The 27,060-nt window shown below is 35.7% G+C and overlaps 1 protein-coding gene across 2 annotated transcripts in view; it reads right to left on the bottom strand.

Annotated features, from left to right (window-relative positions):
• The window catches only part of LOC149802430 (serine/threonine-protein kinase/endoribonuclease IRE1-like), a 104,665-nt gene that overhangs the window by 26,929 nt on the left and 50,676 nt on the right, over positions 1 to 27,060 (bottom strand). For both annotated transcript variants that reach the window (XR_016420031.1, XM_089951644.1), the window contains exons 16-18: positions 21,958 to 22,117; positions 4,108 to 4,301; positions 154 to 295 (exon numbers count right to left, since the gene is read on the bottom strand). Coding sequence is in view for 1 of the 2 variants with exons in the window: in XM_089951644.1 (XP_089807770.1) it covers positions 154 to 295; positions 4,108 to 4,301; positions 21,958 to 22,117 (496 nt within the window). In the remaining variant the exon portion in view is untranslated. The remainder of the gene's footprint in view (positions 1 to 153; positions 296 to 4,107; positions 4,302 to 21,957; positions 22,118 to 27,060) is intronic.

The raw sequence follows: 27,060 nt of genomic DNA, 5'->3' as shown, positions 1-27,060 counted from the left end.
TTTTTAAAACAAACTCATGGTCTTTTCAAGGAAAAACCTAAATTTTTTCAAGTTCATGAAGATTCCAAAGCAACCCCTCAAATTCAATGATTTTTCAACGTTGTATAAAACCATACATTTGTACTCAATATAGTCAAAAGCTTTCTGACTCACCTGTGATGGGTAGACTATCTAAGTTGTATTCCCCATTCATAATGTTTGCCTGTCTCTTTAGCGCCTCTCCAAATGGGTGCTTCCCCCTTGTTAGTACATAGTAGATCACACACCCTGATGAAAATATATCTACAGAACATGTCTGAAAAAAAGTATGAAATAAAAGTGTGGATGATATCACTAAAATATTAGTACTTACATGCATTTGTTTTATTTTCACCCTTTAGAAAAGAAACATAATGTATTAAACAGTTACTGCAACTGTGATTTCCACTCAATGCCTTAAATCTACATGTTGTGACACAAGTAAGGAAAGAGCATAAGAAAAATCACAAGGTATTCAACATTAGTTCACATGATACAAATAAAGGAAAATTGGTTTCAATACTTATTCAAATCGATTCTTCATTCAAGTAAAACTGTTGTTGAAAAGTTTAAATCCTCATGAAAACATGTCTGATTTTATCCATGCATGCTTAATCCCCAATGAACAACATGGCTGTGAAACACTAGAACTACTGCTAGAAGCACAATTACTACCGTTCCGGTGGTCTAGTGGTTAGAGCGTCCACCAAAGACTTACAAAAATGGTACTAACAGCTGCCTCGCTTAGCGCTCAGAATTAAGAGGCTAGTGTTAGGACTGGTCAGCCTGGTGTCAGGATAATGTGACTGGGTGGGACATCATGCTACATGTCTGCGGCATGATGCGCCAGTGCTAGATATCACTATAAACTGTCACACTGCAGACATCATAGCGATATGACCAAAAAATTGTTAAAGCTACATTAAAAATCCAAACCACACACACACACACACAATTACTAGTTAAACAGTAGATAATAATCAACTTGATAGATGAAGTTTCAAGTAAGTTCTAGTGGTTCAAGTTGGTTCATACATGAGGTTGGTTCAAACAACAGGTGATTACATTGTTTTTCAATTAATTTGCATATTTAAACTTTGACAGGCTCTGAATAAATTAAATATTGATACTCATCACTGATTTCATTGAACAAGAAGGCAACTGGTCACATATTTAATTTGTATGTGGAATGATCTTAATCACTGGGGATCTCAGTTCAAGTTTACCACTCTTATGCCACAGTGTTAATGCCATAGTCATCAATTGATAAAGCAGCTTTATGAACTGTGTTTTAAGGAAGCACCTGTACTTTAATAACCGATTAGCTTAGTGTTGTTGGCTGTGTCAGCTTCCTTTGAAGCTGAGTATAAGTGATTTATTTTGATAGTTTTTGATTTGTGCTCATACAGGTAGTTATATGGTTTTAACCATTAAAGCAACTGTCATTTGTTATCGGCATAGTTTTTTCTTTCTTTTATACATGTTTCCCATGCTTTTTTAAAGATAAATTTTGAGGTCATTTCCATGGCTTTTCCTGAATGAAATTTATGTTTTCAAGGTTCACATATGACCATTCACTGGAATTAGCGTATATTTTAGTATATAAAACATACATTTTTAAAATCAAAAGATGTTTCTATTTCAAGATTCTCCAAAAACATCAGTCAGATATAGGATCATGCACAAAATGTGTCATAAGAAACAAGTCTGCAAATTCATATAAATTGACATGTACATTCATTTCAATTTATACTAAACCACAAAATGTGTCATAAGAAACAAGTCAGCAAATTCATATAAATTGACATGTACATTCATTTCAGTTTATACTGAACCACAAAATGTGTCATAAGAAACAAATCTGCATATTCATATAAACTGACATGTACATTCATTTCAGTTTATACTAAACCACAAAATGTGTCATAAGAAACAAATCTGCAAATTCATATAAATTGACATGTACATTCATTTCAATCTATAGAATACAAATTCTAACTTTGCTGAACTGCATTATGTTGGTTTGAGGAAACAATAATATAACCAGCATAATCTAGTTTCCTTTCAAACCCTTAATTCAAAAGAAATCAGAATGGTCAATTCTATATCCATGTTATACAAAGAAAACATTTCCTATCATAGTAGAAAAAAAAAAATCCAAACTATTAGAATCTTGTATTGTAAAGAAAACTTTAAACACTGAATTAATCTTTGCCAATAAAATCCCAAACTAACAAGATTTTTCAAACAACCTAAACTGATACTCACAGGGGCTGTTATCATTTCACTGAGTCATAGCACCATGAAATCAATAGGGAATTATTTATTTTCTCAAAATTGTAAGTATTATAATCATTACGTATTTAATTCACTAAGAGACTAGATGAAACTATATCATAAATGAAATCTGACATTGCTAGTCATATGACTACACAAATCTCAACTTATGATGTTGGAAGTCCAATACTCACATGATATCAACAACCCCCTTTCAAATGATACTGTACAAATATTTTAATATTTTAAATAAAAATCACATACCTTGTGTAAAAACCTGAAAAGGTCATAGAATTCTCAACATATTTATTTAGAGAACAATGACCAGAAACCTGTTACTGTCACAGCAATCTGGACAGAGCTAGATTCATGAAGCAGAGAGCACATATCAATGCTGTAGTAAGGTGATACAAGAAAACCTGGGTAGTTGTTCTCGGAATATAAAAAAAATTCTGCATTTTTTGGTTTTGAGATTATTTAAATTACAAAAAATGTATGCCTTGCATTTGATATTCTTTAATTTGTCAACAACATCTGATATGGGTTTTTATTAATATCACATGATTAATAGACCTATGATGTCATGAAGATATTTGTGGCAAGATTTGCATACTCTTGCGACCAGCAATGCAAATGGCAAGTACCAGATCAATTTCAATCCATGCTGTACTTTCATTTTGTCTGTCAGCAAATTAAGGGCATAATGATTGTAACACTCACAATTTGTACGAAAATAAATTAATTTGCATTTTGATTTTATGCAGATATGACTCGATGTAACAGCGTTGAAATTTGCTAGGCAATCTGGTAAGTGGCTACTCTTTGCAACCACCAAACCTGCTTATTGAGATGCTAGACCGGTTTTCATACCTTTCATGTAAGAAAAGATAATGATATCAATGTGTCTGTGAAATAACCAGTCTACTAGATGTATCTAATTCATTGAGCATTTGGACTGACTATTAAGGCAAGCACACCCAAATGATCCATACATAAATCTTTTAATATTCTGGTCAGAACTCGATAAATTCAACTCCCAATCAGTCAGTTATGACTCAATTATGCAATTCTTTCTGCTGTCAAGTAGTGTCAGAAATTTCCTGGGTTTTCCCAACTTTCATCAATAATGGCAAAATTCATGGACTTTCACTTCTTTTTCACTTTTTCATTTCTTCCACCTTTTTCCCAAAATTCACGGTAGTGTAAGAACCCTGTTTATATATTTTATCAGGGTTTATTTGTAGAGGTTAATGTATGGAATAAATGTAACTACAAATATGAAAACTTTGACAGGCAAAACCATGAATTTAAGTACCCATGAAAAGTCTTTTTATATGAAAAGATACTACAGTACCCAAGAGAACCATAGTGCTCATTCTCAAAACAGTCGACAGCATAAAATTAATAATTTTTAAGAACTGAGCCAACAGTAATGATTCACTGAAAAGATTTACAATGTAAATTTTGTGCCACTAATTACAGGAAAGTTTTCCTTGGTCGTCTGTGAATAACTGTGAACTGCCATGGGTGATCTACAATGTTAATTCAACTATTTTGAAGATAAAGAAAGTTATTAATAGGGTTCTGGTTAAAGCAGTACTTGCTTTTCACCTCTGCAGCCCATGCTAAATCCCCAGTTCGGATATAAGCATGGGACGATGATTGCCCATCCAAAAATTCTTAAAATTTTCCACTCTTCTCTCTATCAGGGAGCACATTTATACCAAGCCCAAGCTGTCAAAAATTCTTATATAAAACTGAAGACTTGTGTGATTATCAACAAACAAAGTTCAATTAAATGAATTTCATTACTGTCCTCTGTTCTTCATTCAGCATCTCTGGAGCTATCCATCCCTCTGTACCTGCTGCCCCAGATCTTCTAGAAAAAGACATTCTGCCTGCTGCCAGTTTCTTACAGAGACCAAAATCTGATATCATGGCCCTCACTTCGCCCTGAGCATTGGGACTGGATATCAACACATTGTGTGGCTTTATGTCACGATGAACTGAAAAATAAACACATGCTAGAAAAAAGTACATGTATGGCATATACATGTAGTTTACTTTAGAAACAAATTTCAACAACCCAATACTGCATACTGCACATTCAAATTTCTGAATACTGATACTTAAGACAAGTACAGCAAAAACTACTCTTAGCAAGACGACTAACCAGACTCAGGAAAAGAGTCTCCCAATGGAATTCACCATATACTAATTGTACAGATAGCAGGTGTGTACTATGGGTCTTCTGTTTCTCTGATTCAACAGTTCTGACAATAATTAGGTCCTTCAAAAGAACTAGTCTATAAAACCAACAACTCACCTCTGCAATCTACAAACAGACAAATGCAATAGAATAGTTTCATTATTGAAAATAAATACATAAGCAAAAGTGTCTTGAATTGGGAGTTTTTTAAATGTTAAATTATATTTTTCATATTTACAAAGTAAATCTGAATATTCTGATGTTGTCATTGAAAAATATTTATACAGTATCTCACTGTGGTCAGAAGAAAGGTTTTACTGTATTGTGAAATGATAAACCTTATGCTGACAGTAAGTCATTATGAATGCTTCAGAAACTTTTCTTATGCTTGGTGATGCTTATGTAATGTTATTTCACATTTCTTATGCTTGGTGATGCTTATGTAATGTAATTTCACATTTCTTATGCTTGGTGATGCTTATGCAATGTTATTTCACATTTCTTATGCTTGGTGATGCTTATGCAATGTTATTTCACATTTCTTATGCTTGGTGATGCTTATGCAATGTTATTTCACATTTCTTATGCTTGGTGATGCTTATGTAATGTAATGTCACATTTCTTATGCTTGGTGATGCTTATGCAATGTTATTTCACATTTCTTATGCTTGGTGATGCTTATGCAATGTTATTTCAATTTCTTATGCTTGGTGATGCTTATGCAATGTTATTTCACATTTCTTATGCTTGGTGATGCTTATGCAATGTTATTTCACATTTCTTATGCTTGGTGATGCTTATGCAATGTTATTTCACATTTCTTATGCTTGGTGATGCTTATGTAATGTTATTTCACATTTCTTATGCTTGGTGATGCTTATGCAATGTTATTTCAATTTCTTATGCTTGGTGATGCTTATGCAATGTTATTTCCCATTTCTTATGCTTGGTGGTGCTTATGTAACGTTATTTCCCATTTCTTATGCTTGGTGATGCTTATGCAATGTTATTTCATATTTCTTATGCTTGGTGATGCTTATGTAATGTTACTTCACATTTCTTATGCTTGGTGATGCTTATGCAATGTTATTTCAATTTCTTATGCTTGGTGATGCTTATGCAATGTTATTTCCCATTTCTTATGCTTGGTGATGCTTATGTAACGTTATTTCCCATTTCTTATGCTTGGTGATGCTTATGCAATGTTATTTCCCATTTCTTATGCTTGGTGATGCTTATGCAATGTTATTTCCCATTTCTTATGCTTGGTGATGCTTATGCAATGTTATTTCCCATTTCTTATGCTTGGTGATGCTTATGCAATGTTATTTCCCATTTCTTATGCTTGGTGATGCTTATGCAATGTTATTTCACATTTCTTATGCTTGGTGATGCTTATGTAATGTTATTTCACATTTCTTATGCTTGGTGATGCTTATGCAATGTTATTTCACATTTCTTATGCTTGGTGATGCTTATGCAATGTTACTTCACATTTCTTATGCTTGGTGATGCTTATGCAATGTTATTTCACAATAAAATGAGTCATTTGAGCCTTGGAGGAAATTAATGGAAATTAGCAACAACCAAGTCTACTTTTAAATAACTTCCAGGAACAGATAGAATTTCTGAATTAAAGCAGAATTGTATTAAAAACCAAATCTGAGTAAGTTTAGACAAGTTCTTTACACTTCATTAATACAGTAATGTAATGATTCCTGGCCTATTTAATATGGGACTGAAATAATCCTATATTACAGACTTTAAGTCACAAGGAATTAAAGCATCCTGTAAGATGTCATGATTTTTCTGTAGTACAAACTTATTGTCAAAGTCAAAGGACAGTGAGAAATGTTGTGTTGTAACTTAAAAACAGATCCAAGTGGGCCTGAAATCACTCACGAGGCTGACATCTACCAAAAAGTCAAATCCAAGAGAAGTTGGGCAAGAAATTCTGGGACAGTAGGATGCAACATGTTGTAATTTCTTCAAATGCTGTTGATTTTATATTTTAAAAAAACAACTCTTTCAAGTTTCTCCAGTTTCTGTTCTCTTCATCCATATTTGATGTCACATAAGCAAACTTTTATCCAAGCAACATTTGTCCAATACTAAACGGTCCCTATACCAGGATGCTTAGTGTCAGTGTTTTTCATCCGTATCTCACAGTACATCAGCAATCTATGTCCAATACTAAACAGTCCCTATGCCAGGATGTTTTGTGTCAAAAATTTTCATCCATATTTGATGACACTTTCTTGCTAATCTCATTCTGTAAAGTGTTTATTTTTGTAAGTTTTTATAAGTTTTTCTATTTTCAGTATGAACCGTCATATTTGATGGCAGATTGGCATTATTGTTTGTACAAGATTAAAGCCCTCCATGCCATAATGCAATCTGTAAAATTCAGTTAAATCTTTTAAAGTGATTCCTGAGAAGTTATTTAAAGTATCTTCCATTTTTAGGAATGACAGTCACACTTGATAGTGAATAGGCATCATTTGAAAGCTCTAAATATCAAATTAGTTTGTCATATTCTGCTGAACAGTTGCTGAAACGTAGTCATTTCAAGTTTATTTATTTTCAGTATTGGTTGTTTCAGCTGAGGGTCGACCAGCATTGTTCAAATTAATTTTAATGCACTACCAGGATGCATTCAAATTTATTCAAATTCTGCTGATCACTTTTTCAGCTGTTTAAATGTTTTTTTCATTGTTATCAATGGTGACCATATCTGATGATGAACTGGTTGTATAAAATTGAAAGCCCTCTATGCCAAGATGCTTTCTGTCAAGTTTCATCAGATTCTGTTGAGCAAGTTTGGTGAAGAAGTCACTTAAAGGTCATTTATTTTCAGTAATGATGTTTGACAGTAAATTGACATAATTTGCAAAAATTACAAAGGTCTTAATGCCAAGATACTTTTCATAAAGTCTGATCAATTTTATCTGCTTAAGGTTTTTCTATGTTTAGGTGTGATACTTATATCTGATGCCAAATTGGCTTCATCTGCATAAACCTGGAAGGTCTTCATACAGGAATTCATTTTGTCAGGTGAGGTCAAATTCTGTACAGCAGTTCTGAAGAAGTTATAGGTTTTTCTGTTTTTAGTAATGGTGGCCACATATAATAGCATATTAGCACCATCTGTATAAATCTTAAAGGCCTTTATGACGATGTTCTGTGCCATGTTTAGCTGAAATTGATCTCCTGGGTTTTTAAAACTTGAATATAGCAATTGCTGATGGGCAACAATGGATGGCTTGTTTAATTGTTATTAACTGAGGCCATATCTGAAGATGGATCAGGATCATTTTTTTGTATAACATTGAAAGGACTTCATGCCAGTGTGCTTCCTGGCAAATTTCATCAAACTGTGTCCAGTGGTTCATGCCAGTGTGCTTCCTGTCAAATTTCATCACAATGTGTCCAGTGGTTCATGCCAGTGTGCCTCCTGTCAAATTTCATCACAATGTGTCCAGTGGTTCATGCCAGTATGCTTCCTGTCAAATTTCATCAAAATGTGTCCAGTGGTTCATGCCAGTATGCTTCCTGTCAAATTTCATCAAAATGTGTCCAGTGGTTTATGCCAGTATGACGTCTGTCAAATTTCTATAAAATGCATCGTGTGGTTCATGCCAGTATGCTTTCTGTCAAATTTTATCAAAATCGATCCAGTGGTTCATGCCAGGATGCTTCCTGTCAAATTTCATCACAATGTGTCCAGTGGTTTATGCCAATATACTTCCTGTCAAATTTCATCAAAATGTATCCAATGATTCATGCCAGTATGCTTCCTGTCATATTTCATCAAAATGTGTCCAATGATTCATGCCAGGATGCTTCCTGTTAAATTTCATCAAAATGTGTCCAGTGGTTTATGCCAGTATGACTTCTGTCAAATTTCTATAAAATGCATCGTGTGGTTCATTCCAGTATGCTTTCTGTCAAATTTTATCAAAATGGATCCAGTGGTTCATGCCAGAATGCTTCCTGTCAAATTTCATCACAGTGTGTCCAGTAGTTCATGCCAGTATGCTTCCTGTCAAATTTCATCAAAATGTGTTCAGTAGTTTTCAGGAAGTAAATTTAAAGCTTTCTATTTTCAGTAATGGTGGTCTTATTTGATGGTGTATCAGCACCACTTTTTTAAATATTAAAGCTCTCATGTCATGATGCTCTCTGCCAAATGTACTCAAGAAGTGTAAGCAATATAGCACTTTAAAATAGCAAATGTTGATAGACACATCCTACAAAAGGTGAGCTAAAATCTATACTTTGAAGGGTTTTATCAGAAAAAGCAAACCTCTAAACTTCACAAAATTACAATTTTCTAAAACAAGTATATTTTCAATGTCTGCCTGGACAGTAACTTGTATAACAAAAAAGATGATGTCCACTGTCTGTATCTCAAGCACACCACTAAGTTTCAATAATGAGAGCTAGACAGCAAGAGAAATAACTACAAAACTTCACAAATTACCCATGCTACTGATCCCAACAAGAAAAAGTGTGTATAACTGATATATGCAATCCACTTTTCTGTTTCTACAATATGTGTGCTAGATTCTGTTTTTCAGTCTCTTTTATGGCATGTGTTTGCAAAAGATCTGAAATATACATTGTGTTTTACCTACATATTATTTAATGCATTCTGAACATATAATGGGGTAGATAACACAGAGTCTAGTAATACAAATGCATAGAAAATCAACAGTATGTTGGAATTTAAAAATGTGTTACATATGGACTGGTAGGTTTAACAAGTTTATTCAGGAATGGATGTGGTACATTTGGATTGGTAGGTTTAGTAAGTTTGATGAGGATTGGATGTGGTACATTTGGATTGGTAGGTTTAATAAGTTTATTCAGGAATGGATGTGGTACATTTGGATTGGTAGGTTTAATAAGTTTATTAACAAATGGATGTGGTACATTTGGATTGGTATGTGTATTAATTTTGGACCAAGTCTTGTTGTCTGAAATTTGTGATGATGTTGGTAAGGCATTCTATATGATTCAACAATAGTGGGTCTCTGGAAGAGGGTTCCTGGCTGCAGTTTAAGGTATAAAAGCTAAAGGGATTTGAACAAAGTTAAAATACCCTCTCCAGCAGGCTGTTAAATTACATGTTGTACAAACCCTTGACCATCCTTTTCTATTACAACTTGTTAGTGGGAGTTGTAATATGTTGTTGCAGGTTGTATGTGCCTTTATATACCAATGATTAGCTGGTAATGGCTGGCAATGGGTCACATGATCAAAAGGAACCAATTAGAATGGGCAAATAATTGGGTTAGTCAAACGTTAGCTGGAATTTGGTGTTGTATAACTGATTTTAGCTGCTATTTGACGCTGTATAGCTAATGTTAGCTGGTGTTAGTCTGATTTAGGCATTTTAGTCAATGCTTGCCACTGGTACCCAGTATTTTGCCTAGTGAGAACCTTCATTATGCCTCTGTTAGCCTGTAATTAACCAGGTGAAAAACCTGGCTTGGATTCTTAGCTGGTTTTAGCTGTGTTCTTGGAGGTAATGGAGGTTTCAATCCAAAATGCCTGAAAATAGTTGTTAATCAACAGATCATATTTACACAAGGGGGCAATAGTTATGTGTAAATACACCTAAATGATCCTGATTTAAACAAAAAAGACACGACTTTGGGTAGAAAAAGCAATTTAATAATTAAAAATTACCGATTTTTTAAAATATATAATAAATAATGTTTTTCCAAGAATACCTATTCCATCACATTAATTTCAGGAAATAACATTGCCTCTTGAATCCAACCCTCCCATCAAGATGAAAAGCCTTGTCTTTACTGTCCATATAGATAATGCAAATAGCATCTATGAAAAGAGTATATTTCAGATACTGCCTTTCCATGAAAATTCTGAGTGGACTTTCTTATACAGGATGATATTCCATTTCAGCTTGAGGTTCCATGTATTTGCATTAAGGTAAGGGGGGGGGGGGGGCTTTTTAGTGCTATGATCAAGTAAGTGATCTCAGAGAGACATATTTACAATACAATTTCCTTTCTCAATCAAATACAATGCCCACTCACATTAACAACAGGAGAATATATAATAGAATAAAGAAAAAATTCAATTCACTTCTCTTTGATGCTAGATCACAAAGATATAATCTTAAGAAGGTTCACCATGTAGGCCAGCAGATGACTGCAATGATTTCTAAGGTTGAAACATCCTATCTTAATTGAATGATCTCATTAATAACTTAAACATTGTGTGCTAAACTTTCAGTACAATGTACGTATTACCCACTTAAAGCAAAGTTTGAGAAGTCATCATGTTTTCCAACCTTTAATGGAAGGAAGGAAGAGATCTGAGGCCTCATAACTATTTTCTGTACATTTCAAGTAGTGCATACAAGCACTGACTGGTCTTGCAGCATTGCTTCTTTTGATGTATCATTAAGAACAGCAAGCAAATTACCACCTTTTTATTGTCCAAAAATAGTAACCTGTTCTTGGCTATGAAGTGTGGCTGCATCATTAGGTAAAATAAACCATCAGATAGAAACTGAAGATAATCTGCATCTACTGAAAGGGCATGTAATTAAACCTGCATCTACTGAAATAGCATGTAATTATACTGCATCTAATGAAAGGGCATGTAATTAAACCTGCATCTATTGAAAGGGCATGTATTTAAACCTGCATCTACTGAAAGGACATGTAATTAAACCTGCATCTACTGAAAGAGCATGTAATTGAACCTGCATCTACTGAAAGGGCATATAATTAAACCTGCATCTACTGAAAGGGCATGTAATTAAACCTGCATCTACTGAAAGGGCACGTAATTAAACCTGCATCTACTGAAAGGGTATGTAATTAAATCTGATCTACTGAAAGGGCATGTAATTAAACCTGCATCTACTGAAAGGGCATGTAATTAAACCTGTATCTATTGAAAGGGCATGTAATTAAACCCGCATCTACTGAAAGGGTATGTAATTAAACCTGCATCTACTCATGTGCTCTTCTCCAAATCTGGAAAGCCTGTCTGAGCATGGATGGAAAACCTGCAGCCAGGATTGCTTGAGGAGGTTGGGTATTGCCTTAGTTTTTTCAGGTAATCTATTTCAAGATAAAGTAGACTGTACACCCAAGACAGAAGCAATGAGGACCACCTTGCAGGTCTTACCCCTTATATTCTTGGTTATTCTTGGTATCAGAACCCACAGACAACAACCTACAGTACATCCATGTTGAAGGCCTCTGGGTTTGGTAATGGTATGATGCATGTGAGCATTTTGTGGATCCACCTTGATGGAATGAGATCAGTGATTGGACAATCACTAAGTAAGTAGATCTGATGAACGAGTGATAGATGAAATGACCATTCAGTATAAAGTCTCTGACCACTTCTAAAAAAGTTAGCCAGGACAATGAGCCTTCTGAAAACATGTGCATGAAGACCCAGACAAGGACATAGTGGTCAAGTGGCTTGGTTCTCACTTGTTTGATGGGGTAAGTCACCAACACAAAATTGATAGACATTATTAGGATTAGCCTACCCACAAAAATGATCCTTCCTGGCATGAAAGGGGTTGATTACGACCTTCAGAAGATTGACATGCAGAGCACTCTACTCTGGCCTCCAGTTGACACTCACTGTGGTTAAGTGTAGCAACAGGTGGGCCCCCTAAATAATCAATTGGTGTCCATAATGACTATAATCTCTGGTTGGTGCTTCTCCTGAGAATTCCTGCTGTTTCCTATTTTGCCTCTACTACAGGAACTATTTTTTTTTGGTCATTATTGTCACTGATGCAGAACTGTTTTGTCCTGGTCAAGACTGTAAACCTGATGATCCAAGAAAACAGAAAAAAGGTCCTATTGGATAAGGAAGGCAATTTGCAGCAGATGTATGAATATTCAGCTGAGGTGGAGTGGGTTTGCCACTACACTCAGCAAACAAGGAATTACAAAAACTCCCTTGCAGAAATCTACTCCATGTTGGAAATGGACTCTGTGAGCTTGATAATGCATACAAGAAGGATGTCAACAAGATGGAGGGTGAGTAAAATAGTCCATGCCAAGAAGGATGAAGCACATAGAGCAAGCGAGACCTGACATCTCACAGTTCACAAGAAATCCCTGCTGGGAGAAATGGGAAAAAAGGCAATTGATGTCCTAAAGAATGTCATCCAGATAAAATTAATGTTGATGAGACTGACCTGAAGAAGGTAGCAATGCAGTTGATGGTCTGCATAGGTTGTGTGTAATTTCAAACATGTCTACACATACACAACTGTTAATGTTTTTAAAATCTCTCATGGGGAGGGGGAGGTTGTATAATGTAACTGGTGAAATTGGTCCAATTTGCTACAAAGGCCTAGTGGATTAGTACCATAAGTAGCATCATGGAGTTTATGGGCATTTCACAGTACCTACCACCATGAAGTTTTAGTCAAGGTTGACAATACTTTGGACAGGAATGTTTGACAACTGTCAGATGAAGCTGCATCCAAAGCAACATAACACATGACTGAGAGGAGGAGGCCAAGAACTTCACTACTGAAATCTTGAATTGAAAATATTGAAAAAATCCAGACACAGTAAAAAGGACTCCTTCAATGATGTCCAGTATCAAGGCATGGTAAGAAATGTCCCTTTTTTCAGAGAAAATGGAAATCATCAAAATGAACGGTTTAATTAGACACTTACATAGGTGCCTACCTTGTCACTTTGATGAAACCAGATGGTTCAAACTATGAACTAGATATTCTTCACAGTCACCAGAGAGCTATATTAAAATATTTACTGTGCAATAACTTTGGCTACAGCATTCATCTTCAACAGAGTTTGCGACTTTTCAGATAGAAAATTAAAAGAACTGAACAATATCGTTTAAAATTTTCTTATTAAAAATAGTTTCTGATTATTACAAATCCACACTAACTTGCATGTTAGAAAGAGATTGAATCTTTCATCTTGCTTTTTTAAATTAAAAATGCATCAATTGTCACACCAATAATTTCTTCTAATGAATCAAAAATGAAAAATAATCTTTTAAAGTAACGTAAATTGATGAGTTTTCGGCACAACTTAATGTTTTTAATTACTGTCAGTCTATTAAATTTGCCCTGAATTATTTGGAAAGTAGAGTGTGTATTCAGTAACTAGGGTGTAAGAAATAGCTTCACGTGCTGGTTCAAGACCTAAAGGTTCTATGGACGAATACAAAAAAATTCACTTGCCTGTGATTACAGTTTAAATCCATTCATTTATCCTATACAAAACATTTTGAGAATCCAAAGAGTAGGTGTACAATATTTATTGGAGCCTTTCCAGATTTGGTATGGGCCTATGCATGATGTGGGTTTTTCAGCTGTTTGGTTTTACATTATCTTTCATAAACCTCCATATCCTTGAATTCAATTTTTTTAAAGAATACATTTCATAAAATTTAAAATAATGTGTTTATATGATGGGATATCTAATAAATTCAAAACCACACAAAAAGTCATGTGCTTTGTCCCAAGTTGTGGAATGAACTTTTGATGTGGTGTAAGAATATAAGTCTCGGTCTGATGGTCTTGACTTATTTTGTACAATGTATATATTTCTGCTGACTCAGATAAAAAACATAAATAGTTTTGTCTATATAAAAGACTGGATCTTTTGTGACTTTTGTCATTGTGAGAAGTTGACTAATGACTATGCTCATTATCACAAAGGATTGGCTACTGTCTTCCACAAAAGTTTGGATGTTGCATAAAAGACATGGTGATCAACCCTATAAAACTGGAGGGGGTTCATTCGCACCATAGAAATATCGTTATAATGACACAGAACCTCTGTATGACACGTGTCTGAGTGGATGCAATACCAGTAGGGTTATCCCTCTCTAATGGATACTCCATCAATATCAGACCAAATGAATGGAGTTTGTGGCAGATGGGCAAATGACATGGGTTTTATTGCTGGGACAGATGGGTGGTGAAACTGCAGACATACTGACTTACAGGCATTCTGGTTATTTGTGGACATGTGGGGGAAGTTGTGCTCACTAGGCTGCAAAAAAACGTTGATGAAAAATCTCCAATTATCCAGTCATTATTGGAGAGACATGATGAAAGGCAGGATACAAACTTCCTCAAAGCTTTAAACAAATGCTTGGATGGGATGAAGTCAGATTCGTCCCTGTTGTCAAGGATCACAAATGGAAGAGTGGGATGATGACATGTGTCTCCTGTATGGGGGGAAATCATTGCAAATTGAAAGGTGGAATGATTAGTGTCTCTGGTGAGGGGTGAAATCATTGCAAATGGATAATTGGGATGATAGGTGTCCCATGTGAGGGGTGCAACAACCTAACTGGTGAAGCAGTTCTATGAGACAGTGAACAAAGTCTGGAAGACTTTTCATATTTGGACACAATTATCACCTTTGTTCTTAGCTGGTACCAGACATTTGGGAATGGAGTGTTGCCATAAAGGTACTGCTTCATGATGGAGCTGGAACTAGTGATGGAACTGTAAAAGGTCCAGTAATGGTTAGCATGAGGTAGTTCACTGATTCTGTCCTGGATATGCTTAATTTTTTTTATGCATCTGTGATAGTCATGGACGGGGAACAGGGCTTAGGTGCTGTGTCTTGAAGCTGAGAATGGGTATACCAGGGAAAATCAAACATCATGCCTGATTCTAGTGCTAGATACACTTAATATGACTGGCATCCAGGTCTGAGTCTGTGCTGGAACTGTCATGGCTGGGTGGTGACCACTAACTGCGTCTTGAAGATGGGAATGGGGTATGCTCAGAAAATGTATCAGTACACTCAGTCCCAGAAGTTTAAAACATAGGTCAAGACTTGGCCAGTGTAATCTGTAGCCATGTAGATTCTGTTGCCCATGTCTAGTACAGGCTATTCCAGAAAAGATCACTGTACTAAGTAAGCCTGTGTTGACTGTATACTGCTGGTCCAGATGGGCCATCATACTGGTCCTGGCTCACTGTATTGCTGTACAAATTTTAAATGGCTACAGTAAGAAGCAGTGAAGCATCAACACAGGCATCAGTGGTGGCAAGAGTGATGGAGTCTGCATCCATGATTGTACATTTCTTCACTCTCTCATTGCTTTTAGTGAGTGCAAATGATGGCTGCCTGTACATTCTCAGGCCAGCAAATGCACTTGACATATTAAACCCAAATTGCACCTATTACAATAGATATACAGGAAGGGTAGTTGACATCAGAATAGCTAGAGACATTTATATGCCACACAGTTAATCCTGCCTGCTATACTGACACCTGTAAATACGGAGAATGACATGTGAAATCAGTGAAGTATTGTGTGAAGAGAATACTAATGATAACCAAAATTTCCCATTGGAAGTTACATGCATGATGCTTTTTCATAGACAAGAGTGAATACTGTAGCTTAATTGATTTAAGTACTATGGCCCCTATGGGAAACAAATAAAATGGCACCAATACACTTAAAAACAATAAAATTAGACAAATGAAGTCTGAAATATTTGTCTCTGATGAAGAAAGTGATAAACAGACAAAAATATAGCTGGAGCATGCTTTCAGAAATGCTCAAACAGTGAAGATGCAATAATAAATATTGGTTCTGCCACATCTTGAAAAATAGTGTACTTCCTAGCAGTGCAAAAAGTAGTAACTGATGAATGAACCAGATCTGGAGCCAATTTCTATATTCATGTGAAGCCCACTCTCTTCTGACTTCCACTCTGTGATACAGAGAATTTAATTGGCACTTTTACTGCTAATACAAGCCTGGAGGGCTGGATTTGTGAGGTAGTAGATGTACTCCTAAAATATTAAATGGGTAACATATTTAAAGAAGAAAGATGGAAGTAACAGGCATATCACAAACAATGCAATGCAGGAAACTGTACTTCATAAAGAGGATATCCATGTTTAATATCGATTTAGAACTAACAAATGTGTGTGGTATTTATATTTCATATATTAAATACTGTGTTGCCACTCTATGGTCTTAAACTAAGTAACATCGAAGAGCGAAAACTAATTCAACCAATAATTTATTTTCCAAGAGTACAAAGTAAAAATTTAAAAAGAACTTACAGTATTGTGAATTAAATCCCAAACAGTCCTAAAAGTTCTATCACAAGTTCTAAAGTGTAGAGTTAATTCCAGTGGTGTTCCAAATGAATTAATATATTGTGAATGTGCTGATGTGCAAATAGCATGAAACAGAGTTGAGTTGCTAACTCAACCTACAGTACATTCCACAATACAAATCTTTCTTCATTCAGAATCAGGATGTCAACCTTAGTCTCTACCACAGAGACAAAATTCATCTAAGCAGAAAAGAAACCTCTCAGCAACTGAGAAATATTAACATGTATGCCCCTATTTTCAAGCACTTTAATGAAGAGTGTTGTCTTAACTGTGGAGAAACTGGGCACATGACACAGGTATGCCATCATGACAAACAGATAGAGTGTTTTAGGTGCCATAAATATGGACACAAACAAAGACTTTGTCCATCAATGTATACATATTAGGAAGATGGCAAAGAGGAGAATGCCAACGCTTCATTTACAAAAAAACTAAATGTACCCAGTGGGACTCTTGACTCTAACTATTCAATGGACACTACTGTAGATGCAAATGTAAATGGATTTTCAGGGTTTGTATGTGACTTTGAAGATGCTAATATATATGAACATTTAAATATAGAAATAGGATGTCAGAATGATAAAAGCAGTATGGAGACAATCTCAGTGAGTACCCCATTGCATGATGACATACATGTAATTGATATGAAACTAAATACAAAAGGTTTTAACATAGGTCACTTAAATGTACAAGGTATAGTGGGAAAGATAGACCAGATTAAGTTAATGTTGTCTTCCATGGAAAATAATATTCATGTTTCAGGACTCACTGAAACCAAATTAAATGCTAACCACAATTATGATCTATTTCACTGTCAAGGCTACAATAAACCATTTCGTAGGGACAGAGAGACAGCAGGGGGGGTGTCTTGTTGTATACATTAGGGAAGATGTAAATGTAAAAAGGCGACTTGACTTGGAGTCACATGAAATTGAGAGTATCTGGGTGGAAATTTTTCAAAATAATGCAAAATCTTTCCTAAGTGGTTTCATTTATAGACCACCTTCCTCCAAAGCATTTTGGAATGATAACTTTTTGAAACAAATAGAAAATGTTCTAGCACAGGAGAAAGAAACATATATACTCGGAGATATAAATAAGGACCTTCTCAATACTCAAATAAGGAACAACTGGATGGAATTTATTGAATCATTAGGCCTAGACCAGCTGGTAAATGAGCCTACAAGGGTAACAGAAAAATCAAGCACTCTTATTGATCACATTTATACTAACCTACCAGACAATGTGGCTTGTGTTAATGTACCAAATGTTGGTCTTAGTGACCACTATCCTACTTTTTTGACAAGAAAGGTTAAATGCAAGAAAAATAAGAAAAATACACATAAAACGACCACTTACAGATCGTTCAAAACTTTTAATGAAGAACAATTTCTCAATGACCTATATAAAGTTCCAAGGAGTATGATCCAAAATTTGGATGACATAGATGAAGCCATGAGGGTGTGGACTGACTTATTTATGGATGTAGTATCTAAGTATGCACCACTGAAAGTACATCGAGTAAAGACTGATATTCAACCTAATTGGCTTACTACTGAAATCCTAGATGCTATGAAAACACGAGACAAATTCAAGGCTATGGAAAACCATGCACAATATAAAGTATGGAGAAATAAAATAACAAGTATGATCAAAAAAGCTAAAAAAACTTACTATCAATCATTGCTTGAAAACAAAAAGAGCAACACAAACTCCATTTGGAAAGTCTTCAATGAACTCACTGGAGGAATGCACAAAAAACAGACAAATAAAATTCACTCACTTCTGGTAAATGACACCATAGTCACTGATGAAACTGACATTGCAAATGTTTTCAATGATTTTTTCATCAACATTACCACAAAGTTAAAAGAGCCAGTGATAGAAAACAACTTTAATGAACTGAAAAAGTTCTGCAGCAGTAAAATCTCAAAGGAGGTATGTTTCTCTATCCCACCAGTGTCAAAAAACTTTGTTAAAAAATGTCTCAGTGAACTTGATACCAAGAAAGCTACAGGACTTGATCAGATTGGTCCACGACTCATTAAATCTTCTGCCTTTGCTTTTGTAGATAGCATAACATTCATAATTAATTTAAGTATTGCAACCTCATCTGTCCCCAAAATATGGAAAACTGCAAAAGTAACTCCTATTCACAAATCTGGTTCTAAGGATGATGCTGATAACTACCGACCAATTTCAATACTACCAAACTTGTCAAAATTGATTGAAAAAACATGTCCATGACTCATTCATGTCATATTTAACCAAACACTTTCTGTTACACCCTAATCAATCAGGCTTTAGACAGAACCATTCCTGTGAGACTGCCTTGATCTCCCTAACTGATAAATGGCTTCAAGCACTTGACCAAGGTAGAATAATAGGAACTGTATTTGTAGATTTCAGGAAAGCTTTTGACATGGTGGATCATGAAATCCTTTTGAAGAAACTGAAAATCTACCAGTGTGATGAAAGAACAATTAGATGGTTTACTTCATACTTAAATGAGAGAACACAACATGTTTACATAAATAATGTTCTGTCTGAACCTGAAACAATTAGATATGGAGTACCACAAGGCTCAATTCTAGGTCCACTACTATTCATTTTATTTATTAATGACCTACCACTTTTACTAAGAGACTCAATATCATCTACAGATCTCTATGCAGATGACACAACATTGTCAGACATCCAAAACACAAAGCATGAGCTCGAAATTTCTTTACAGAATGCACTAAACAAACTGGAAAACTGGTGCACATGTAATGGCATGGTGGTAAATACTGGTAAAACTAAAATATTACTTATCTCAACACAGCAAAGAAGGACAAATCTTGATAGTGATGAACTATGTCTGACATGGAAGGATACAAATCTGCAAATAGTCTGTCATGATAGGCTACTTGGTGTTCTGGTAGATAATAACCTATCATGGACTGAACATATCAAACATACCAGTAAAAAAGTCAATTCAAGTTTATGGCTTCTCAGTAGGATAAGACATTTTCTCCCTGAAAGGTACAGGAAACTATTTTATAACAGTTACATACAACCCTATTTGGACTACTGTAGTACAGTATGGGGTAATTCAAATGATAAAAACATAGCAAAGCTGGCACATCTTCAAAAAAGAGCATTTGGGCTAATATCAATCCAGAAAGAAAGCAAGGAAAGTTTAGCTGATAGGTTAAAAATATTACCTATTAAAGACCGAATCTGTTTGAGAAAAGCCAAATTAATGTACAGGATATCTCAGAATAGTGCTCCTGAATATTTACAGTCACTATTCCAGTATAGGCTACCTGGTAATGCTCCCCACCTGCGATCCATGTCTACCAAACAGTATAAAATTCCCAAACCAAATAAGGAGTTATTTAAAAAAAAATTTTCCAATACTCTGGAACTCTGCTCTGGAATAGTATTCCAGCTGAGATTAGAAATGCCCACTCTATTTCCTTCTTCCAAACCCAATATATCCAGTGGCTTCAGAGATGCAGCTTAAATAAATAAATTCCTTTGTATGAGGGCCTCAAGGTAGATTAGTTTTTAGCTAATTGTGTTACCCTCTTTAAATAAGGTCATTATTATTATTATTATTATTATTATTATTTAACAGTCTTGATGTATCACATTCATATAATCCAAAATGAATTCAAAATAATTCTGAAATCATTAGTCCTAAATCAACGAACACTTTGTAATTCCAATGAACGATTTAAAAATTTAAATCCTCTCAAATGAATACAAAACTGATTCCACTAATAATGAAGCTAAGACATGGAATGAGTAATTCTCAAGTGTGTGTGTGAGTGTGTGTATTTATGTGTGTGTGTGATTGGATTTTAAATGTAGCTTTAACAATCTTTCAGTCATATTACTACTATGTCTGCAGTGTGGCAGCTTACAGTGATGTCTAGCACTGGGGCATCATGCCGATGACATGTAGCATGATGTCCCACCCAGTCACATTATCCTGACACCATGCCGACCAGTCCCTAACACTAACCTCTTAATGCTGAGTGCCTCCTGCATCCTAGGTGGATGCTCTAACCACTAGGTCACTGGAGTGGTCCCTAACTTTATATACATCTCTCCACCTGAACTAAGTCACAATAATCATTTTCTGAAAATACTCTGTCCTCTTGAAGGAAATTTTCCAACAAATTCATAAACAAGGTCAGGTGTGTTTACTTCAATTTTTGCAAGCTACCTGGGAAAGGGCATGTAGACCATGGCTTGCAGAGGGGAATATCAACTTCCTGAATTCAAACTCAAGTAAACATGTTTACTACCAAATAATAATAACCTTAATAATATAATCTAAAATCATAGTCAAGAACTGGCTACATAATATTTTGTTTATAAAAAACAGTCATTAGTCTGGTAAGCCCAACTCCTACCCTCAATTATGGACAAAGGTCAATTACAGACTACAAATTCAATATACATAACAGAAAAGCTCCATCAAGAGCAATAAACACTCATGTAATGTGACTAGCCCTCTCTTAGGCAAAGAATTCCAAATGAGTTGAAGGCAACTAAGAAAAGATCGGCACAAGCATAATAACTGTTTAGGTGGCAGTTAACAGTTTTGTATTTTGTATATTGTTAGATTTTTAAAGAAAAAGATTTTTCCAGCTTTTCCTTGCTTGTTATACTAGCTATTTAAAAAAAACAACAGAATAAGGTATAGTTCAAAGAACTTTTAATTCCCTTTATTATGGGGTAGAGTTGATGGGTGTAATTGGAGTATACAGATTGGTCTTACTTTAGATGTGCACCTATATAAAAAAAATACTAGCTCCACTTGATCATTTTCACTTCCTGGACTTTTAAACATTTAATATATTTTTAATTCATTTATTGCACTTTCAGAAGCTGGTATTGTCTCCTTTGGCAAAATTTGTTTTCCCTATTTTAATAACTGCTAAAGACAGTGTACTTTAGACTAATTCAAACTGATTTTTTGAGCACAAGAGAGCAATCATTTTGGTTACCAGTGTGCTTAGATCGTGTACAATTTCCACAAGCACAATAGCCAAAGAAGTTTCAGCCACACAGAAACATAGAGCTATGCCAACATCCTCTTCATTGTACATGTTGCAAATGCAAGCAACTTCACCTTACACCTGTCACTCTCACATTTAGAAGTATATAATCAGTCAAGTGACCACCTGGTGGGGCATCAAATGTCATCCTTCATATGAAACTATGTGCCAAGACCATGGATAAATGGAGAAAACAAAGATACCAATAGGTGATAAAGCAGTCGCCAATGAGTGAGAGAACTTGCAGACTTACCTATATCTAATGAATGAAGATGTGCTAGGCCACATATAGCCTGTTGCAGTAATGAAATGGGGTCTAGGTCACTGGCATATTCACATCGACCTTCCACATAATCCTGTATGGTAGCTACACACAGCTCCAAGGCAATGTAACGGAACTGACTGTCAGCTTCCTGAAACACAAGTTGTAAGTGAGCATTGAATTTTTTTTCAATCAATATTTAGGCTTTCAACATATTTAACACATACTTCTCACCCACTGTACTTCTGACAATATGCACAGGCAGTTATTGTTACCCTTCCTTGGGAAAACTGTTGCCCAATAAACCATCTTCCCCTGGGAAATTCTATCAATATCTTTTACTGGAAACTAAGCAGCTAAAGCCCAACTACAGGGAACTGTAAATATGTACTTATAAGTCTAGTCCAACTGTAAACTACACAGACCCTGCATAATTAGGTCTGTGCAGTCTGTTAGAAGTAATCAGTAGACGAAACAAATACCCTGATCTGCTGGTACATTATATGATAGTAGATCACAGTCTATGTTGCTTGCAGATGGACTTAAATTATAAGCAAGTATATATGGTAAGCAAATTATAAATCTTGTATACTGAAATCTGTCACGACCAAAACCTTAGTAAAACAAAATGCTCTTGAAACTGCTTCATATTTTTAAATTTTACCTCATTAAACCTAATCACTCTGCTCTAAAACCTACCAAACATTTTCAGTCCCAAATGTCAAGCTTGTATTAGAATGAAATCCATACAGCCAAAATTGAATAAGATCATATAGCCAGTGAATGGTCTTTTTAAGGAACAAAGCCATGTAACGTAAAATTCAATTTTTAAACATTCATACAGAATGATGAAATACTAATTATGTCTAATGTAAAACATGATCATGTTGATTTTATACTGAAACCAAATTTTAGGTGGTAAAATGTTTCTTCATTAATACTTATTTAACTGATCATAATATGATAGATGCATGTCCACTACCTTGCAAATCCAGTGAAACCAAGTTAAAAGAGATGCTAGAATTGTCTTTGGCTTGCTTAGTAACAATGGTGCTAAAGAACAGTAATTACTGAAGCAGAGGTGCGTGGATTTAATTTTGGGGATGGCTTTCGAGGGTGTACCAATATTTTTATCCTGGTAAGTGTTGTCAAAGAATCATATTTTACACAAATACAAATGTTTTTTTCTTAAAATATGTTATGTGATCATAATAGGAGAAAAATTAAGAACTGGGAGTAACATCGCCTTACCCTAGAGTTGGCTCAAATTTTAGTCTCCTAACATATATGAAACAGTTTGAAATGAATAACCTCAAGGCCAGGGCTTGTTCTTGTTATACATGTATAAGGCAATGGGAGTCATTTGTAAGAGAAAATCTTTGCTTCCATAAATCCATCGAAGCTAACCCTTAAGGTGCTATATTGTTTTGCAGATCAAGATCCCACAGTGTTGAATTGTTTGAAAAAAAAAAGAAAACTGCACAGCTTTTAAATTGCATGTATTTCAATAAATATACACAATAAATACACAAACCCTATATGAAAAATGATGGTGGATGTCTAAACTTTAAGATTAGCATCAAAGCACATGTGTAAGTTTAACATACTTGCATGTACAGGTGCAAATACAGGTAAGATGACAAGTTATGATTATATTTCATCTGTATTTTTGATGGAAAAGTTCAAATATATCTAAGAAATATTAGATTCTTTAGTAGTTCAACCATGTACATGTAATATCTGTCACAATGTTATATCTACATTGTGAAAATCACAGGAAAGAAAGGTAAGTTTTGTAAACATCCACTCCATGAATGTCAGAGGTAAGTGTAGATCCCCAGAGTCAGTAATAAATGTTCATAAAAAAAATTCACTTGTAATTTACTCTAATATCATCAAAACTGAGGTTCATATCTGGTGAATAAACCTCAGCAAATGCTTCATTTTGTTTTCAATCATTGGGCGGATCTTGTGTAAAGGGTCACCTTGATTGTTCTCATTGTCTACCAGGTGTAAATTGCTTAGAATAGACAGAAATCTATCCCAAACTAATTTCTCTGCTGAATTATGGGGTTGATATCACATCAACAGTAGCCCAGTAGGAATCAAGATCAGATTTATGTACCAAACCCATTGCTATAATCAATGCGAAAAAGAGTTTTAGCTGCTCAGGTGTGACAGGCTACCATTTCTTCATGCGACTTTTCTCCTTCAAGTCTGCCCCAAGAACTCTTTGATCTGCATAACAATTTGTTTGATCTACTATCAGATGTAATAATTTGTCAACAAAAAAGTCTTAAATAGTCCATAGGTTCAGTATTCGCCATCTCAACATTTGATTTTGAATTACCAGTGAATGCGGGGTTGACAGGCGAGCCATCTTTTCTCCTCCAGCCAACATGTACATCAGACTCCAGTTCCAAGTCAATTCCTAGCTCAAAATCACTCATGGATATTTTCCATCAACACTTTGCCAGCTCCAGTAATTTCATCCTCCTCAAATCCTTCAAAATCATTGTCATCATTACTATAAGAAGTCAGTATTTGTTGCAAGAAATCACCATCACATTCAGTGTCAGCCATTTTAATTTTTTCCTGGTACCACATGCTCAAAAGCAAGTATTTGTAAAGTTTATTCACTAAATGCATATAAAGTACAAAGGAATGCTTGTTCCAGGCCTCTATGAACCAATCACATATAGTTTTACAAGCAGTCATGCTTAGATGAAGTGGTAGGATACGTATAATGTTGCTTACCTGGAAAATGATATAAGACGCGACAAGCACTACAAGACATCGACCGACAGTGTGACTATTGTCACGACTAGCACTTTAAGGGGTAAATGATCCGCATTTTTATGAAACTGCTGAAAGACAAACAAGGGTTGGTTACTTGTTCTTGGCATTTCATTTTAGTGGAATTAACAGGTAAAGGTTTTAAGGTAACAGTGGGGTTGAGGGTGCACTACCACCAAGGCTAAAGGGGCAGCAAAAAGTAGTCGATTGCTCTGGTGGATTTTGCCAGGTAAATAATCCAGCTACTGGCAATTAGGGAATGACTTCTTATTGCACTGCTGCTATTGGACCCACTAGGTGGAACCAAGTTCTTTGCCATGCCTCTGAGTTAAATCTGAAAATGGTTGACTCTGACATGGAACACAATGACTTGGGATAGAGAGGTAAGGGAACAGTCTTTCCTGAATACCAAACTTGTGTCAACCACCCTACTCCTGCTAAAACCTATTTGAAAGCTTATTTGGTATCTGGTTAGTTCTGTATATACTGAGTGTTCTCTCAACAATCAACAGTCTTCATTTATATCAGACAGCAAAACGGGGAATGAAGTTCGCAGTCATTTATCGTCTGATATGTGCTTTCACAGATGGTGTCGGCATTAAAAAATATTCCTCCAGAGGTCTGGGAACTTGTTTTCCCATTTTGTCTTCTATGTAAACGAAGCCTTCCAAAACAGTTACTTATGAAAGTCACAACCCACTCGCTTTAGAAAGAGGTGCAGGGGTCTTGACTCCTTACTTGTCAGGTTGGTATCTAAGCAGATCATAATTTCAACTGCTGCTCCCACTAAAGGATGTCTGCCCTAACTCAAACATGGTCATCTCATTGGTAATATAAGACCCTATACCATCCAAAACTATATTACTGTCTTAGTGGGCATGGAATGAATGCTCCTAGGAGAAGGAGCATCTGCAGGGGTTTCATAAGCAAATGGCCCACACGGGGGGATATGAGGTTACACTGAAGAGAACCAGGACTGTGGAGGTTGCCCAAATGAAGAAAGATTTTCTGAGAGAATATTAGACCACCATTCAGTGTGAATTGGTCGAGCATTGCCCTTATTAAAAGGTATCCTTTAACATAAACCTTGTGACTTCCAGGTAGATACATGAAAGGGTACAAGAAGATATGTGTTTTGCTCATGACTGACTGTAAGAATGCTCTCCAGACCAGCAATGAGAACCAAAATCTCAGTGTTTCTTATCTCAGTGTGGTGCTGAAATAAAAGGATGAACGTGTTTAAATCTTGGAGTCTCGCTGTATAGCATTTGCAATGTATTGGTCTGTTGAGATGTCTATAGAGAATTGTAACCTTTGATAGTGAGGGCGGGGCAGTGAACATGGTCTGGAAGACCTCTGAAATGTTTTGTTATTGTAGGGTTTAACGCCATTTTTCAGCACACGATAAGCTACACATGGCGGCCAGTATTAATCGTGGCGGAAGAACTCGGGAAAACCCCGGAAAGAACCACCAACCCACGAGAAGCTATTCGCAAGCTTTCTCACATACCCACATTGGCCGAATCCGAGACTCGAACCCATGCAGACACAGGTGAGATGGCAGTGATCCGTAATGGAGAGCGCTTTAGACCACTCAGCAACTTCCATATATTGTAACCTATATCATATCTATCGGTTCCATATATTGTAACTACGTCATATCCATCGGTTCCATATATTGTAAGCTACGTCATATCCATCGGTTCCATATACTGTAAGCTATGTCATATCCATCGGTTCCATATACTGTAAGCTACGTCATATCCATCGGTTCCATATACTGTAAGCTACGTCATATCCATCGGTTCCATATACTGTAAGCTACGTCATATCCATCGGTTCCATATACTGTAAGCTACGTCATATCCATCGGTTCCATATACTGTAAGCTACGTCATATCCATCGGTTCCATATACTGTAAGCTACGTCATATCCATCGGTTCCATATACTGTAAGCTACGTCATATCCATCGGTTCCATATACTGTAAGCTACGTCATATCCATCGGTTCCATATACTGTAAGCTACGTCATATCCATCGGTTCCATATACTGTAAGCTACGTCATATCCATCGGTTCCATATACTGTAAGCTACGTCATATCCATCGGTTCCATATACTGTAAGCTACGTCATATCCATCGGTTCCATATACTGTAAGCTACGTCATATCCATCGGTTCCATATACTGTAAGCTACGTCATATCCATCGGTTCCATATACTGTAAGCTACGTCATATCCATCGGTTCCATATACTGTAAGCTACGTCATATCCATCGGTTCCATATACTGTAAGC

Source organism: Sinohyriopsis cumingii, chromosome 3 (assembly GCF_028554795.1).
Source record: "Sinohyriopsis cumingii isolate HCF-2022 chromosome 3, ASM2855479v2, whole genome shotgun sequence".
Taxonomy (NCBI): domain Eukaryota; kingdom Metazoa; phylum Mollusca; class Bivalvia; order Unionida; family Unionidae; genus Sinohyriopsis; species Sinohyriopsis cumingii.
Note: the sequence above shows the minus strand (reverse complement) of the source record. Positions and strands in the feature narration are given on the sequence as shown.